General features: G+C 41.0%; 1 protein-coding gene across 2 annotated transcripts in view; it reads left to right on the top strand.

Moving 5' to 3' along the window:
• Positions 1 to 18,737, top strand: part of LOC122804322 (pleckstrin homology domain-containing family H member 1-like) — a 1,703,720-nt gene that overhangs the window by 1,403,199 nt on the left and 281,784 nt on the right. For both annotated transcript variants that reach the window (XM_044074112.1, XM_044074113.1), the window contains one exon: positions 7,346 to 7,443. In XM_044074112.1, the coding sequence (XP_043930047.1) occupies positions 7,346 to 7,443 (98 nt within the window). The remainder of the gene's footprint in view (positions 1 to 7,345; positions 7,444 to 18,737) is intronic.

Here is an 18,737-nt window from a genome sequence, read left to right as displayed (position 1 = left end):
CACCCCACGACCACACTCACCCCCCCCCCTGTCTCTGAAGCTAGCTGATGCACCACTCCCAATCCTTCCAAAAGGTTGCCGGCCTTCTTCAGTTTCAAGTATTGCACATCTCCTTGCCCTCTTGCAAACAAGCTACTGGTTAAACTCCTCTTCCAGTGCCAATTGTCCTCTTTTGCCTGCTGGGCCAGTTAACAAGGTATTGATCCTCTTTTGCCCCAGGTGCCTAGTTCCTAGAACCTTTCAATCATTGTTTGTCCTCTTTCCTCTCTCAGTATCCACAATTAGCCCAATAACCCATTCCATTTCCTTTTCATGTTTCCTTGAACCTTCCCTCTTGGCAAACTCTCTTTGCAGACTTTCCTCTCAAGAGAGCAACTGCCCTCAGGCCCCCCAATGCAGCATCCCTCCCGCATAATCTAAATCTTGGAGACTCTTGCTTAACTCTCCCTTCCTTTCTACAGCTCGCGTGTGATATTTTTTGCCTTTTTTCTGCAAGACCATGTTTTAGTGGCCACCAACACCCAATTGCTGGCTTCGGAGCCCTCTTCTGTTCCTTGGAGCCTATATTGTATTTTACGAAGACAGTGTATCCTCAAATTGAATCCAAATTTTCCCCCAAATAGCTCCCCCTTTATGCATTCAACACCTCAGAACAAGCTTTTTGTAAGCTTCTTTTTTTCCCAAATTCTGTCCTTTACAGAGAATAACTTCCATCAGTTGGATGTTCACAGGCAATAGCATTTTGGAAACCAGCAAGACATCAGAATTAAAAAGTCTCAACAGCTGTTTGTTCTCTTTGCAGAGAAAGCTGCAGGTTCCTATGTGCACTTCATCACCATATAGCTCCAAATGATTAGCATTTGATGTCTCTTCATTTATTTCAAATCTGGCAGAGAGCTGCCTTTCATCAGTCAGGGCTCTACCAGGGCTGCTGGCCACTTCTGCAGCATTCCACTCCAAACTTTTTATAGATGATGATGCAGCCTGTGCTAACTGGTACGCTAGGATCCTCCATTCTCATTTATTGAGGGCCTGTGGATTAGAGACAGAGCCTTGGCGAGACGGTTCTTAGGAGTGCTTTTTAATGAGAGTCATTTGATTTAGGTGCTAGGACGCTGTCCCATCTCCTCCAGGATAGAAGGATAGATCCCATTAGGATTTTTTTAGTCCCATTAGGTCCTTACTAATCTCGGTTACCATGGGGACTGGGGTTGATTGTGTCATACACACTGTCCCTCCCTTCCCCTCCTTTTGGAGTTAGAGTGAAATGTTGGTCCTCTGGAGAATCTTCCTTTCAAAGTTTATCCTATTATTTATTGAGCACACTATGTTGTTTTGTTCTTCTAATAGGGGAGGTCTCCTAGTTTTGGAGAGTGTACAATGAAAATTTAGTAGGAGAATTACTGAGTGTTTAGCAATGTTATATCCATCCAGACTGATAGTTTTGGTCTCTTTACAATTAGTTATACGTACTTTAGAGAAAACTTTGTTTGGCTTATAGAGGGCTTTGGAGTGAAAATATCATACTTATTAAATCTAGAATTATTGAATATGAGTATAACAACTAGAACACCATGTTATACAAATAAAATTGGTGAGATAAGGATAGCACTAAAAGCAAGTTATTTAATGCAGTCATTGGTACAATTATGAAATAAAGTTTCACTATATAGACAACAGTCTTCTTCATTGTAAGTTTTTGAAAAAAACAGTAAAATAGATGGACTCTAGAGTACATACAATTATTGGGGCATTTGTCTTCTGATTGGCCCGATGGCGTATACTCCGGTATAAATAAACTGTTGAACCAGAACAACCAAAATACACCAACTATAAAATAAAGAAAAACTGAGGCTGCTAAAACCCTTTTCTTTATTCCAATAAATTAAAATTCAAAGTAAAATCTGATCAGATTTTGCTTTTTGAATTTTAATTTATTGGAATAAAGAAAAAGGGTTTTAGCAGCCATAGTTTTTCTGTATTTTGTAAATAAACTATTGAACAAGTTTTGCATCAGTATGCCATTTTCTGAAGAATAAAAACTATGAAACTAAACTGTGGCATTATTGCTTGATGATAATCCTCAGTCATTTGCCAGAAGATGAAAGTTCTGCATTTCTGTGTGCATGAGGGAGTAGATCAACTTGGGTTTTGTTGCAGCATTACTTGGTTTGTTTAGTGCAGCCGATAACTGATTTCTGTTTGACTGTTGGAATCTTTCCTGTTGGAAATGCCAAGTTTATCACAGGCACTTTGATTTTCCTAACTAGTTGGGAAAGGACATTTTTGAATATTGATTAGATTTGATTGCATAGCATTAATCAGCCAAACTCTGATTTAATATGTTTTGCTGTTTTACAGGACTCTGTTGTCATTGGATTTGTCTCTATTTGTAATGTTTTTTGTTGTGACGTAAAGGTAATCAGTGCTTCCCTTTATGCATGAAATTTAGTCTCTCTGTCTCAAGGTTGCAGGTGTTGTCATCCTTAAGGAGAAACCTTACAAGGTCTGGTTCTGCCCTCAAGAAAAGAAAATTAGCTGTGTTGTGGTGCTAATAAACAGAATCACTTTAAGATCCCAAAGAAACTGGAATTGGCTTCTCTACTGCATATTTTTTTAAACAAACACAGCACTATTAATATAGGTTATGAAATCTGATGGAACCTTTCTCAACTTCCAGTTTTAGATCAGCTAGACTACTGTTAACAACCATTAAAACAATTGAAACAAAGTATCCTGCAATGCAAGCAGGCATCTAACATGTAAAGACAGCATTGCAACTGGAGGAAATCTCTTACTTCATGAAATTGAAATTATTTGTGCCTTTTTCTTTTTGTTATACACGTGTCGTCAGAATATCATTTGCCATCCTTGCTCTGTGGCACAGAGGGCTGTGCCCTGACCCCAAACCAGATGATCAGGCTTCAATTATGGCTCAATGACATGGGGGGGGGTGAAAGGCCATAGCCCTCTTGCCTCCCCTTGGGGGTGGAGAGGGATGACTGCACTCAGAGGAAATACTTGTGGTGCAGTTTCCTGGTGAAGACTATAGATAAGCATCAGTCATGTTTCAGTATCAGGAGCATGAGTGGCTTAGAGGGCACACCCCTTACAAAAGTAAAGGAATGCCTTTTCTTTAGCCCATCGCATGTCCCTTCTCCAGCATTATGCCAGATACATACTGTGAACTTTGGTTTCATGAAAAGAATGTCATACAACCATCGATGGTTATCTGAATGATAGTCTTTTCTGGATGACCCTTGTCTTCATGATGGAGAACAAATGGGCTGCTTGGCTAAAAGGAGCTGAGGATGAAAGGACAGTAGGGGGAAAGAGGAAAAAATAAATGAGCGCATTCAAAACTATACCAATAATGTTTGTAGATCATAGCTGTAATCCTCATAGTTTTCAACACTATCCCTTTAGCTAGAGATAGAAGCCTTCCTTAACTACTAATAATCTTTTCGTTGTATAATGTTTCTCCCTATCTGTAATTTGATTTATTTTTAATTCTTCCTACGATATTTTGTCAAGGAATGATGATGTCACATTACAGTCACCTGATTTCTCCATTTCAGCTAGTGGAAATGTCTTTTTTTTCATAGCTGGATGGATGTTCCTTATGAAACATTTGCTCTACAGAGTTAAGTTGTACTTGGTATAGGAAAACATGTAGGAACATAGTGTTAAGAGTAACCTGCCTGCAGGTGTTTTATGTGTACTTGGTAGACTGTTACTTTTCCAACATCGCCATGACTACAGCTGACCAGCTATGGCCGATGAAATGTTCCCCTTAAAACACTGAGTACAGATGGTCTTATTTATATTTGCTTGACAATCAGAATGTATTTTTTGTGCACTTGCTTCATTGTTTTCATTTGAATGATGTTTGTTTTGTGCATTTTAGTTTAATGAGTAGTATATCACTCCTAGACAGACAGTGCTTATAATGTGTGAGGTATGCCACTCTTTGTTTTTTGATTTGTGTCTTGATTATTTGTGTCTTGATTAAAAGGGTTTTGGAACCAGTTTGTGTGTGCATGTATGTGTGTGCGTGTGTGTGTATATATATATATATATATATATATATATATATATATATATATATATATATATATATATATGTGTGTATATTATTTATGTATATGTGTGTGTGTACATTATATATATATATATATATATATATATATATATATATATATATATACACACACACACACACACACACACACACACACACGTAAAGTATATTGTGTTTTTGTATGTGTGTGCACATGCATAATTGTATGTATGCCTGTATGAGACATAAGGGTAGCTCACAATTGATGAAAGTTTCTTTGGAACACATTTTCAAGACATTAAACCATCAAACCCTGAATCTTCAGAAAAAATGGCGAACACAAAAACAGTCCCTGGGATTCTGAAAAAGGTGCACTGCTTTCAGTAACTGCCTATCAAATGCAAATCAAAGACAACTGTGGCTGCAGTGACAAAAAAAAACTCATCTGTTCAATAACATGTCTGTGAATCACACACTAATGCTGTCAGATCTGATGGCGGTAATGTTCTACCTAGCATCCTATGCATCTTCTTGGCAAAGGCACATCCCAAACATGCATACATCCACCCATGGACAAAAACTACTCCCACCACAGCCAATCACAGTCTACGAGACACACACCTGTTCACCCACACATATGCTCTAACACACACAAACATGCATCCAGGCTCTTTGTTCTCAGCTGTAGTATGACAAACCAGTCACATGCATGCGTTGATGCAGTCATATGTCCATACACTTACCCGACCCCCTTCATTTTCACTGAACTTGCCAGCATTGCAGTTACTCCCTTAGAAGGAAATTGGTAACTGCCATGTTATACATTAGTGACTGGACTGCTGAATTATCAAGCAGCTCGGACCTCGACACCACCGCTCTGTGCTGAGACACCATCAGGCAAAAATCTTTAGCAACAGGGCAGTCTAAGAATTGGAAAAGCATATTGTCAAGGAGGAAAATGGCCATTTTAAGGCTTCGCCCTCATGGTGAGCCTTTCTGAATCCCTGCCAGTGTGTATTGCAGGGGGACCTTACTGCATACTCCCCGTCTCACAGTATACTAACTCCAGGATCCCACACTAAGATGGTTAAGGAAAAATATCCTTACCTGAACTTTTCTGCAGTCTTATCATTACTTATACCATGGTTATAGTATAATACAAAGTCCACAAAAACCCAGTGATAGAAATTTCACCCAAACAAACTCTTCTTAATCAACACAATGGTTCTTTCTGTGTGTGTGTGTGTGTGTGTGTGTGTGTGTGTGTGTGTGTGTGTGTGTATGTATGTGTGTGTGTGTGTGTGTGTGTGTGAATATAGGACTTTCATTGTGAAGTTCTAATTTTAATAACACAATGTAAAACAGAAGTTTATGATCATTTCTCTGATCATACCCTGGTTGTGATTTAGACGTAGATGCCAAGAAATTCACCCTATGAGTGAATCTGAAGATGTGACTTTTCGTTCCACATCAAGAACGTACAATAAAGGGTAATGATCGGTGAAACCCAATCAAAATTCTTTGTAGCACATGGAGCTTTATCTGCTGCATGTACTAAGAGTTACAGAAAAAAATGTTGGAGTGCTAAGTGTTTTAAGCACTTAGTTCTGTCAAACAGATATTGGACAGAAACATCGTTTCCCTGTCAAATTAAAAGCTTTAAAAGCTTTTAGACACTTCATTTTGCCACACTTTCTCTTTATAAACATGGCAGAGTGAATTCCTATCAACTTTGAAAAGCTGTTTTACATTTCTGTCAATGCTGATTGCCAGCTGAAACTGCCTGCTGTAATTGTATAGTATTAGACCCGATCTTAACAATACTTAGATGTGCTTAACAAGTTTTGTTAAATACTCTTAAGCACTATTAAGATTTGGTCTCATCCTATGCATGTGCTTAACAGTATTATCTTCTTCCCGATTTTGGTGAGTAACTACAGTGCTCAATGCACTACAGAAGATTAATGTATAGTTATCAACTATGGACATCCACCAACTACTGAAAGTTTGTAAACTGGGGACCAGTGGGTGGGCACAAAATCATTAAAGTACCTTACATTCAGCAAATAGGAGCAGCTAAAACCCTTCTTACATGAGATAATAGGATGAAAGTACTGTTAACACAATATATTTAGATATTTACTTTACTGATATGGAGGAAGATCCTCTAAAAACTAAGTTTGTTAAAGTAAAAATCTTTAACATGATGCAATGCCCTGACTGAATGTTAGCACAATGGATAAAGGATGATAAAGCATAGGTAAGAATGTAAAAGCAACTTCTAAGGCTGTAAGAAAATAATTACTAAACTCGGACACAAGGCCACAAAATGAAATATAATATGTGAAGTTAAATGTGCTGCTATTTCTGTTGCTTTTACAGTAAAGGTAATGCAGTGTATTTTGTTATGTAGCCTAGGGCCTTTGTGATAGTGACCTGTGTTTATTATATGTATAGGCCACTTATGTGTTCCATACTGGCTGAATGTATATGTATATCAAGTTACAATGCATTTATAAGAATGTATGTTGTACAAATATTAAACCGTAGACTGACTCAAGAGTTGTATTCCCTGACAGATTACTTTAGCTTCACAAGTCTGATCAAGTATCAAAGTGCAGTAAATAAATATGTAACACCAGCAGATGCACATGTACAGGTGTGCACTGGCTTCAGCATTCCTGTCTTAGTCTGAAGGTTTTTATAGATGACAGTGGAGAATATTGTGGATCTTGTCTTTGGACTTTCCTCTCATTTCATTCGTGGGAGAGGGAGTTGATATCCATGCAGTTACCAGCAGATGAGAATGGACTTTTTTTTTCCTAGTGGAATGAACCAACATCAGGAATTGTGCACAATAGACTATTGCTTTTTCAAATGTTGTAGAAATGACCAAAAATGCATGAAAAATATGAGGCCTTGCTATTACAACTGAGACATATTGCAAAATCTTGGTGTTACATTACTGATTACATTCTTTGAATTATTCCCATAAATATAGCAGCAAGTACCAGAGCAGTGAATGTAAACCTTGGGAAAAAAAGGAAAATCCACTCTTATTGCAATATTAGTTAAGATGACATTTAGCTGATAATGTTCATAGGAGTTTCAGTAAATTCATGTGTTGTAACAGTCCTGTAGTCATGATTGGCAGGAAAAGATCCCTTAAACATACACTGTAAGATTGGATGTTTTATATCTTTTGGCATAACTGAGTGTTATTTGTCACAACAATGAGAAAGTTCCATCAGTATCACTTCTTTTTCCTTCTGTTTCTTCTACCAGATTTGTGACGTAATTTCAAAATGGGAGCAGGTTGTCAAAGAACTGCATCCTGGCAAGTATGAAGGTACGAGAGTAGTCCGGCTGACTTACAAGAACAGGTAACATTCTTTCACCAAAAAACATTAAAGTATCGCAATATATTTAGTACTGACTGAATGATGTGCCAGAAGGCTGCCCACCCTAGTAATGTAAGACTGGTCAAGGTAGCATATAGACTGCCTTCTTTGTTAAATGTAAGACTGCTCAAGGTAGCATATAGACTGCCTTCTTTGTTAAATGTAAGACTGCTCAAGGTAGCATATAGACTGCCTTCTTTGTTAAACATAAGATTGATCAAGGTAGCATATAGACTGCCTTCTTTGTTAAACATAAGACTGTTCAAGATAGCATATAGACTGCCTTCTTTGTTAAACATAACACTGATGAAGGTAGCATATAGACTGCCTTCTTTGTTAAACATAAGACTGATGAAGGTAGCATATAGACTGCCTTCTTTGTTAAACGTAAGATTGATCAAGGTAGCATATAGACTGCTTTCTTTGTTAAACATAAGATTGATCAAGGTAGCATATAGACTGCCTTCTTTGTTAAACGTAAGATTGATCAAGATAGCATATAGACTGCCTTCTTTGTTAAACGTAAGACTGATCAAGGTAGCATATAGACTGCCTTCTTTGTTAAACATAAGACTGATAAAGGTAGCATATAGACTGCCTTCTTTGTTAAACATAAGACTGATGAAGGTAGCGTATAGACTGCCTTCTTTGTTAAATGTAAGACTGATCAAAGTAACATATAGACGGTCTTCTTTGTTAAACGTAAGACTGATCAAGGTAGCATATAGACTGCCTTCTTTGTTAAACGTACGACTGATCAAGATAGCATATAGACTGCCTTCTTTGTTAAACATAAGACTGATGAAGGTAGCATATAGACTGCCTTCTTTGTTGAACTCTTTCTGTGACTTTCTTGAGCAGGAGCAAGGTACGGTGTCATATCATCACTCTCCATGCCTTGGTGCCGCTTCCCACGCACAATGTTCACTGTTTGGGTTCATTCCTTCTAACCACCCAAGGTCTAGCTTTTACTTGATTGGATGAACTAAGTCTTGTCAGCTACAGCATTTGCTGGCCAATTTGAAGCTTTCACAATAATGTTTGTACCTCTCCCTGGAAACTTATTGTAAGCTACAGTCCATGTTTTTCTGAATAGATGCTATGGCTCAGTCACCGATGAAAGATGATCACCCAAAGGTCTTTCTGTTATGTGCCCTGACACACTACAGTGGCTCATGTCATCAACTGAATCCCTCAACCTGCTTTGCTACTCACTTCTGGATGATTTATGTCCTGTGGTATGTGTCTGTCAACAAGCATTTCTTCTGATAGTGCACCCACTGTGCCCTGGGGTTCCCTTTCCTAAACTGGCATTTACCTTCTGATGCAGTTTTGATTCTTGTTTAGCTCAAGTCAGTTATAATTATACCAAAGAAAACACTGTTGTATTTTCTTCTTCCACATGCAGGGTTTCACAGCTATGTACAGCTCTCATTATCCCCCATGTAGACCACTTTTAGTGCTGAGAATTGGATACTGTTTCCTTGTTTGGCTACCTGTGGTGTGTAGTTTAAATACTACCTAACATATTGTCTGCATGTAAACAGTGTGAATGAAAACATAAACATGCACCTGTAGTTGTTGATGTTTACAGGAGCAAAACAAAATATGGATTTTGTGTGTACAGCAAAAACATGGCCAAGATACGTCTTCCATTTCCTTTTTTTTTCTTTTGTCCAGAGTATCAGTCCAGTGACTCCCCTTCCAGAACCCAGCTAATTCATTTGTTCTCTGATAGGAAAAGCTCTCAGTCGGTTCCTGTTGGAGGTGAGATTAGGGTGTTAGGGAGTGTGCCAATTTGCAGATCATGCAGACTGTCCTATCCCCACCCCAAGCAGCCTACAAGCCCCACTGTAGATGCTTTGGGAGGCAGATGTAGGCTTTAGTCCATGCACAACCTCACAACCATGCAACACACTGCCTGCAGTACAGGGCTTGCTAGGATGTTGATGCTGCAGCAGTTGCTGTATTGTTCATTGATTGTAGTTATAAAAGTCAGTTTTATGAATTTTGTAAATGGCTTCCTGTTTGTTTTCTTACATTGTATGTCTAGGAAGAAGCAGTTGTAAACTTGATAAATATGATAAAAACTCTGCAGAGTCAGTATACAAGTGAATGAATGAAAGACCATATGACTAGAAGGTCAGGGTTAACTCTCAGTTCCGTATCCTTTGCCTGATGTGTACCTACTTCTCACACACTGCATATTATGTCGTCTTCTTTTAGCCAGCCACCCCTACTCTGCCCCACAGCTGCCTAGCTCTTTGCTTTGGGTCTCTTTCACCTTCACTTAGTTCCTTCCTCTATACTCTACTTATTTGTCTCCAGGTGGGAATGCTTGTCCCCAGACCATTGGTCTGTCTTACTAGTTTCAGACGTTTTTTCTTCATGACTTTTTTTCTCCGCCACTAAAACTCTCTCAATTTTGCACTTCCCTGTTTTTACCCATACTTAACATGTATCCCTGTTTTTTCTCTGTGAGTGACTGATGGTCTCTAGCTGCAGTGTTTACCAGTCTGGGTTCGCCCTCACTGTGCTCAGGCTCACTGCTCCTCTATCCTGCCCCGATTTCCACCCACCCCCACTTCAATTACATTTATTCTCACCTCATCTCTGCCCATCGTTGCATACCACTCAATCAGCAAACTTCCCACTAAGTATCACCTAATCACTTCACTTCCCACCACCTCTTATTACTGTTTTACTTCCCTCACTCACACACCTCCTTATCATTTCTCCCTTATCAAACCATATCAAACACACTCCATATTAGTAACACCTGCTAGCATATAGTAGTAGCTACTTTCCTAGCTGTTACTACTATCTAAAGTCTCAACACCCTAACCTCTCCAGAATGCCACTTAAATATGACCTGACACCCTTCCTCCTCTTACTGCCCTTAACTCTTCTACTACATCTTACCTCCTTACAATATGTCACAATCCAGTACATACCCTCATCTGCAGCCTCCATACATAAAGTAACACACACAGCCTTCTCAGACATTTCTCCTAACCTATATCCTACAGACAACATACTCTGCTTTAAACAAAAAACTTCTGCACACTAATGATAAAGCTATGACAATACCTGCTTACTTAGTCATGATACTAACAAGAAAAAGGAGCCTGCAATCATCCTGCTCAAATACTCCAAGCTAATCATAATTGGAGATATCCATCCCAACCCTGGTCCACCCTGCCCACACCACCTGTATAAGTCTCTAAACCTAACTACTATTAACCTGCAGGGCATTAGAAAGAAAATCCCCAACTTCCATGTCTGGATAACACACAATAAACCCAACATAATTGCTGCTACAGAAACATGGCTAAAGCCATATATCAAAAGCACAGAATTTCTCCCTCCAGGGTATGTCTGCCTATGCAAGGACAGACCCCAAAAAAGGTGTTGGGATAGATCTAATCAACCCTAACACCTTCCATATGATCCCCTACAGCTCACAAATACCCAATTTTGCTGCAGCTAAAATCTTAATAGCCTTCCTAAAAATCAATGACAACAACATTTTATACATCATTGCCCTGTATATACCCCCTGGTAGTAATAATCATTGCTCTATATATACCCCCTGGTAATAATATCCCCATATTAGAGGACATCCTAGCCTAGAGTTCCAATAACATAACTACAGAAACAATAATCCTGGGTGATGTTAACATAAATTGGTTTGATTTCTCACAACCCCCCCCCCCCACCACCACCACCAACATCAACTTATATAAATACAGCCAGCTCATGGATGAAATTACCAGACCTAGCAAAAATAAAAGCCATGATACAGTCTTAGATTGCATCATGGTCTCTGACCTCAATAAAATAGCCACTGCAGGAACCCTCCCAAATAGCATCAGTGACCACTTGCCAGCATTTGTAATATGCAGAACCACAACATAAATTCACAAACATTAATACAAATATACTAGAGACTTACTTCAGTTCTCTCCTGTAACATTTAATGGCACCCTATGAAACATTAACTGGGAACCCCTTAAAACACTCCCTCTAGATAACGCAGTACAACATCTGAATTTTTCATTCCTTAATATTCTGAATACCCAAGCACCCATCCTGTTAAAACGCATAAAATCCTTGCATGCCCGATGGCTCACTAGAGCCACTAAAGTGAACATGGTCACCAGGGACAAAGCCTGGAAACTTTGGCAAAAGCACAAAAAAAACCCTCTGACCTCATAACCTACAGATACCTCCGCAACCAAGTAAAGCACCAAATCATTAGGGATAAGAAAGAATACTATAATACTTTACAAAAGCAACATAAACTTAGCCCTAAATATTTCTGGAGCTCTTTCAACAGACTTTTACACCCAGGGTTAGAGACTAACCCCTGTGCAAACCTTGACAAAATCCCTGTAGAAATTGCCCCCAGAATTCCTACAGAAAGTTGCAGATTCTATTGCATACCCCATCAGCATACTTCTTAACAGATCCATACAAGAGTCGTATGTTCCTTCCATCTGGAAAAAGGCATTTATTCTCCCACTCAATAAAGGTGGAAACATAGACATCTTTAACTTTGCCATCCTTTCTCCCATCTCAAAAATCCGTGAAAAATGGATCCACAGCCAGGTTCTTAGCTACCTACTTGACAGCAACATACTATCTCCAACCCAACATGGCTTTAGACCAGGGCACGATATCACTACAGCTCTTAACTCCTTCTATGACACTATAAATCGGGCTTGTGACACCAGAAAACTTGCCTCTTCTTTATTTCTCGACCTCTCCATAGCCTTTAATACTATTTCTCATCCACTCCTTCTTAGAAAGCTATCCAACATGGGTATCTCTCCTTCTACTTTACACTGGTTTTCCAACTACCTATCAGACAGGCAATGAGCTACAAAATGGCTAAACTCCTTCTCTCCTTTCCTTACCACCCCCACAGGTGTTTCCCAAGGGTCCATCATAGGCCCACTACTTTTCAGCATTTTCATTAATGACTTCCATTCTACTCTCACTCAAGGAACAGTCATCCAATATGCAGATGACTCTACTATCATCTGTACTGCCAACTCCCCACACAACCTCCAACAACTCACCCAAGCAGCCCTCATCACCACTGAAACATGGATGGCTAACAGCCATTTAGCATTAAATCCTAAAAAAACTAAACTCATGCTATTTACCCCCAAGAAATCCTGCACCTTCCCTAGCCTTTCCCATGACAACACCTCCATAGAGGTTGTCACACATACCAAACTTCTAGGCATTACTATAGATGAACACCTAACTTTCGACATGCACATCCACAGCAACATTAAAAAGGCACACCAGAAACTGGGCATGCTATATTGACACAAAACATTCCTCAATTATTCTTCCAAACTAGCCCTTGCTTCCTTGTTTCTGCTCCTCTAACTTCTCTATGGAGCTCCTCTTTTTGCCAATATTCAGGCCAGTCTTAAATCCAAACTACACTCCTGCTACAACAAAATAGCAAGATTTTTAGCTATGGTAAGCCCTTATCTGACCACTGTTCCTCTCAGACTTCTGAACTGGCTAGAACTACCTCACCATCTGACGTATATTCAACTAACTACTGCCCATAAACTAATACACAACCCTTCCAGTTGTCCAGCCCTTTCTAACCTATTTACTCCATACCATCCTAACAGGCCCCTCTAATCAGAAAACCAGATGCTCCTACAGGTAGATAAACCCAATCTCTCCGCTGGACAATGGCTCCACTCCTATTCCACTGCTAAACTGTGGAACTCTCTCCCTCCCTCCCTCCCTTAGATCAACTAGTAAAACATGTATCCATAAATAAATCTTTGAAACGTCACCTCTCCTCCCACTGGCAATGCCCCTGTGCTAACACTTCACAACCCATAACCTGACTTTTGTCTCTTCCCTTCCTCTTCTCCCACCTTTCCCTCCTTCCCCCTCCACCTCCAGTACCTTCAACTTTACCTTCTCCTGAACATTTAAACCCTGTCTATGCCCCTTGATATTTGACACCACTACTGACTCTATCTCAGTGCCAACTACTATATGGGAGTGTCAGTCTAATCTGGACCAACTGTTGTATGGATTCTCATCAAACTGACCATACGGCACTGTGGCCTGAAGCTAAGGCAGTTTAGTCTGGCATATTTGATCCATGTCTTTTTATTACTTTGAATGTATTGTATGCTTTAGCAGTTTATCTAATATGTCTGTTATCTTGTCTTCTATCACACTATAAGCATTATATTGTTTTTAAGTTTTATCTCTGTGGAGCATTTCTCCCCGGGCCTCCACTGAAAATGGGCACTCTTTGGCCCAGTGGACCTTCCCGGTTAACAAATGCAATAAATAAATAAGTACCTCATTATCAGTATGCTTATAAAATGTTTCTAGGTATATAAACATATCCTGTCTACAGCTAGTTGAGTTTGGCTGTAAAGACCAAATGTATCATTAAAGACCTTAAAAATGTAACAAGTCAGTGGACATTCAGGAGCCTTAGAGTTGGAACACTTGAATGTCCCATATGTTCCATAGGCCTCCTTTGAGGTTTAGGGTGTTTATTGTTGCCTTTTTAGATTCTCTGCATGACATTTTTACTGATGTTCTTCGTGTTTCACTGTTGCAGTCATCACACTTGTGTTATCTGCCTGCAGGTAGCCCTCAGTCGGCCAGAATACCAGAGACGTAGTATTTCTGCATCAGTTGCTGTGACTGCAGGACTGATGTCAGGTCGTCAGGGGTATAAAAACAGGCAGCCGACGCTATTACACCAGTATTTTTTGCCGAGGAACCCAAAGCAGAAGCAGTTTGCACAAGTGCCAGTCGGCTGCTACTTGTGTTTTCGTTTCCAAATTGAATCATCCTGAAGTCTTCTAAAGCTAAGTACCCTGTTGGGGATCCTTTTTTCTTGCTCTAACTGATTTCAGAAAAAGTTAACAATTGTCTCACCTGTGGAAAACAAATACCACACTTAGATTTCCATTCTTACTGCATCACCTATTTAGGCCCAGACCATGACGTACCTCGCTGTCAGTTTTGTGCTTTGTTCAACACCCGAACTATTCATCGTTGGGCCCTTATTGTAGCTAAATACTTTTGTTCTTGATCTCCATATTCTGAAATGGCTTTGGTAAGCCATCTGTCTACCAATCTTCCAAAAAAAACTTAAGGATAAAGACAGAGACAGACACTTCCATTAAGCTAGTCGCCAGTTCGCCGGTACTCAGTGAGGCACTTTCACAGCCCCTGATGCCCAATTTGATGGATTCGCAGGCTGCTACCGAGACCCGTTCGGAGTCCGGAATGCCGCAAGACTCTTTTTTGACTACAGAACCTGCGGATGTTTCTACCTTGGATGGGTCTGGAGCTGCTATGCAGACACCGGCTTCTGAGGAAGTTCTTTGCATTACCGATACTCGACACAAACCGACTACTTCTTTCGCATCTTCAGTTCTGTCTAAAACTACCGAGTTTCTAAGGCCAAGAGTATGAGCTACAAATAAAATACTGACAACCCAAACTCAAGTACCTGCTTCCTTGCCACAGTCTCAGATGCTTAAAAAGGTAGAAGACCTGGTCCTGATGATTAGGGGAAGCCATCCTTTCCCTGCCAAGAGAAAAAGAGACCTGTCCCCAGCAGCTTTAACTGACCAGAAGTCCGACTCTGAGGTTTCTGAATATGAAGACATGCCTTTATCTGCATATGAGGATTCAGATGCAGAGGAATCCATTCATAGGTTCATAGGTTCATTGGTTGTTACTGGGCTATCTGCCGGAAGGCATATATTAGCCCAGCCACGTTGTGCGGTATTCACCACCCCTTTAGAAGTTCCCTAGACCCTTGTATTAGCAGCTAGTACCCTTGGCCCCTATCTAGTATTGCTGTTGGTGTGATCCCCGGTGTGAACTTTCTGTTACCCATCCACTCATCAAGGTTCCTCTTGAAGAGTGATAGAGAGGGGCTCTGTCTTATGTAGATCGGGACCCTGTTCCACAGTAAGGGAAGTCTCTGCGAAGGGAATCTATCCCTCCAGCATGTTCTATTCATTGTTGTGTTGAGGTTTATATCCCTAGAGCGTGTAGCTCGAGTAGATTTGGTTTTGCTAAGATGGAGCATGTTCAACAATTCTGGGTTGGACATGGCTCTGTACGTTAGACAGAGATCGCCTCTGAGAAAGCGGTATGCAACAGAGAAACAGTCTTAGCTTTTTCAATCATGCTGCATAGGGCAACTGTTTGAGGCCAGTAAGGTCTCTCCAGCTGCTGGAGATGTCTAGCCAGGTACATTCCAATTGGTGCATTGTACTCAATAATGGGTCTGATGGGGGAAGAGTAGAGGGGCACCATTACATCCTTAGATCTTGATGAGAACCCTTTCGTGATCAGATGGGTCACATAGAAGGATTTTCTAACCACTTTGGCAACATGGTTATCAAAGAAAAGCTGACTATCTACTTGGGTCCCTAGATCCCTTATTTCTTCTTCAGATTTCAGGGGATTACCTCCTATGTTGCAGTTTGCGGGTACTCTGTTTTTTCCAAAGGGGATTACTGTGCATTTTTTTGCATTTAGCTTGAGACCATGGCTTTGACACCATGCATCGGTCTCATTTAGGCCCTTCTGGAGGATCTCCATGTCGGCCGGAGAGACTATTATAGCACCCAGTTTGCAGTCATCCGCAAACTTAGTCAGCCACAGCCCTTCCGTGCTTGCCTGTACTTCTGAGAAGTATATGCCAAACAGGAGGGGCCCCAGGACAGAGCCCTGAGGCACACCACTCATTACTGGTCTGGATTCGGACATAGATCCCACTACTCTTACTTTATGGGATGTGTCTGAGAGCCAGTTTGTGATCCCTCTTGTGACATAAGGGTTTATGCCCAGGCTGGTGAGCTTATCAATAATACCTGAATGGGGAATGGTGTCAAATGCTTTAGCAAGGTCAAGGTAAGCCATGTGTACCTCCTTTCCCTTATCTGTAGCCTGAGTAACTGTCTCAAAGAAATCCACCAGGTTCAGGAGGCATGATCTGCCCTTGACTAAGCCAAACTGTGTGGGGTCCAGCGACTGGAGGTTCCCAATCTCTCCATTTATGAGTTCCATAATGATTCGCTCCATAGCCTTACAGATCAGACTGGTCAGGCTTATTGGTCGGTAGTTCCCAGGGTCAGTTGTCGCCCCACCCTTGTGTAGAGTGACCACCATTGCCATGCACCATTCTATGGGCACATATCTTGTGGAGAGGCTGAGACTGAACAGGGTATTAAGATGCAGGGTTAATTCCTTCTGCTTCCCCTCCAGAGGATTTTTCTATTGGTGAAACCCTACATACCTTGAGAGAGCATTTCAACTGGGAATGCCAGGATTATCCTCAGTCCAAAAAGAGACTCTGGGATTTTTTTAGATTTGCCACAGTATAGACCCTTAGCTATCCCTCCTGTTCTGGACGTTGTGGATGATGTCTTTATGGAATCCAGTCTAACTCCTGACACTTTAACCCCTGCTCCATGGAAACCAGACAGGTACTACAGAGTCCCTGACTCTCACAAATTTCTTTCAAAAATCTTACTGCTGACCCAGAGGTCATCTCCCAAGGGCCTAAAGGCATAAAAGCAACTGCAGCTTAGAATCCCACTCCTTCCGACAGGGATTCCTGAGGTTTAGACAGATGGGGTAAAAAAGTATACACCTCTGCAACTCTCGCCATTAGGGCATTGAATTGCCAGTTCCACATGATGAAATACCAGCAACATACTATGGAACCTAAGCAAAAATTATCTACCTTTCCTGACTTTGCAGAAAATTAAGAATTACAGGAGCTTATGCATTCTGCAAGCCAAGTCAGCAAGCATACCTTGCAATGTGGGTTTGAGCCCCTAGAAGCATCTTGCAGGGCAGCAGTCACAGGTTCTGTACTTAGAAGGCATGCTTGGCTTAAGGAGCAGACCTTGCCAGACCATGTCAAATCAAAATTGCTGGGTGCTCCTTTGAACCAGTACACTCTGTCTGACACCAAAGCACAAGAGGCTCTAAAAAAGATGGAAGAAAAGGCTAAGTCTATGCAGACAATCATAGATTTTTTGCAAGTGCAGCCACCAGGATTCAGTAGGTGTTGCCCCTCAAAACATTGGTCCTTTCCAGCCCCTCAAGGCCATCTCAAACTAGACTCAGGGGAAACAGCCCCCCCCCCAGATTACAGTTTCAGGGTATGCAGAGATCTGAGCAGTGGAGTACCTCCGCTTCTAAAACAGGGAGAGCTAAGCCACCTCCTTATGGAAAGAATTTACAATGACTTCTCAACTCCATTCCTCACCTCTTCCCAATTGCTCATGCCCCTAGGAGGAAAACTTGACCACCATGCAAAAAAAATGGACCTCCATCACCAACGACTGATGGGTCCTCAACATAGTATCCTGGGGTACAAATTTTATTTCCACATGCTGCCAAAATGGTTCCCAGACCTTCCTCCAAACCAGTGGGCAGAGGAACAAAACCAAGTTCAATCCCTGCTCTCCATAAGGGCAATTCAGCCTTTTCCTGCAGAATGGATAAGTCAAGGGTATTATTTCAGACTTTTCCTGGTACCCAGAAAAGAGGGAACATGGTGCCCAATCTTAGATCTTTCCATTCTAAACACCTTCCCGGTGGTACCAAAATTCAAAATGCTCATCCTTCAGCAGCTTCTTCCTATGCTGTCCAAAGATGCCTGGCTAGCCACCCTAGACCTAAAGGAAGCCTATTTACACATCCCTATCAGGGACTCATGCAGGAAATATCTGTGGTTCAGGGCAGGCTTTATGCATTATCAGTTCTCTGCACTTCCCTTTGGCTTATCCACTGCTCCCAGAGATTTCACAAAATGCCTGGCTCCAGCCATTGCCTATAGCAGACAGAGAAAGATTCAAATATATCCTTACTTGCACGACTGCCTGATTCAGGCAGACAGTCAGGAAAAGCTGTTCCAGCACCTGACATTCGTAAATGACCTTCTAACCTCCCTGGGGTACACTGTTAACAAAAATAAATCAAAAATAGTCCCCAGTCAAAAGATTGTTTTCCTGTGAGCAAGCTTGGACATAGCATACCAGATGGCATTCATTACTCCAGAAAAACAAGTCTATCTAGCAGGCTACTTCGCTCAAATGGCAACCAGAACCCAGCTATCCACAAGGAAAATCCTGCAGGCTCTAGGGTTCATGGCCTCCTGCATTCTACTAATTCCATATCCCAGACTGCATATGAGGAAACTTCAATGGTACTTAAGTCTTTGGTGTCAACAT

This window comes from Protopterus annectens, chromosome 6.part0, assembly GCF_019279795.1.
Source record: "Protopterus annectens isolate FY-2018-M chromosome 6.part0, PAN1.0, whole genome shotgun sequence".
Classification (NCBI taxonomy): domain Eukaryota; kingdom Metazoa; phylum Chordata; order Ceratodontiformes; family Protopteridae; genus Protopterus; species Protopterus annectens.
This window is presented reverse-complemented; position numbering and strand designations above follow the sequence as displayed.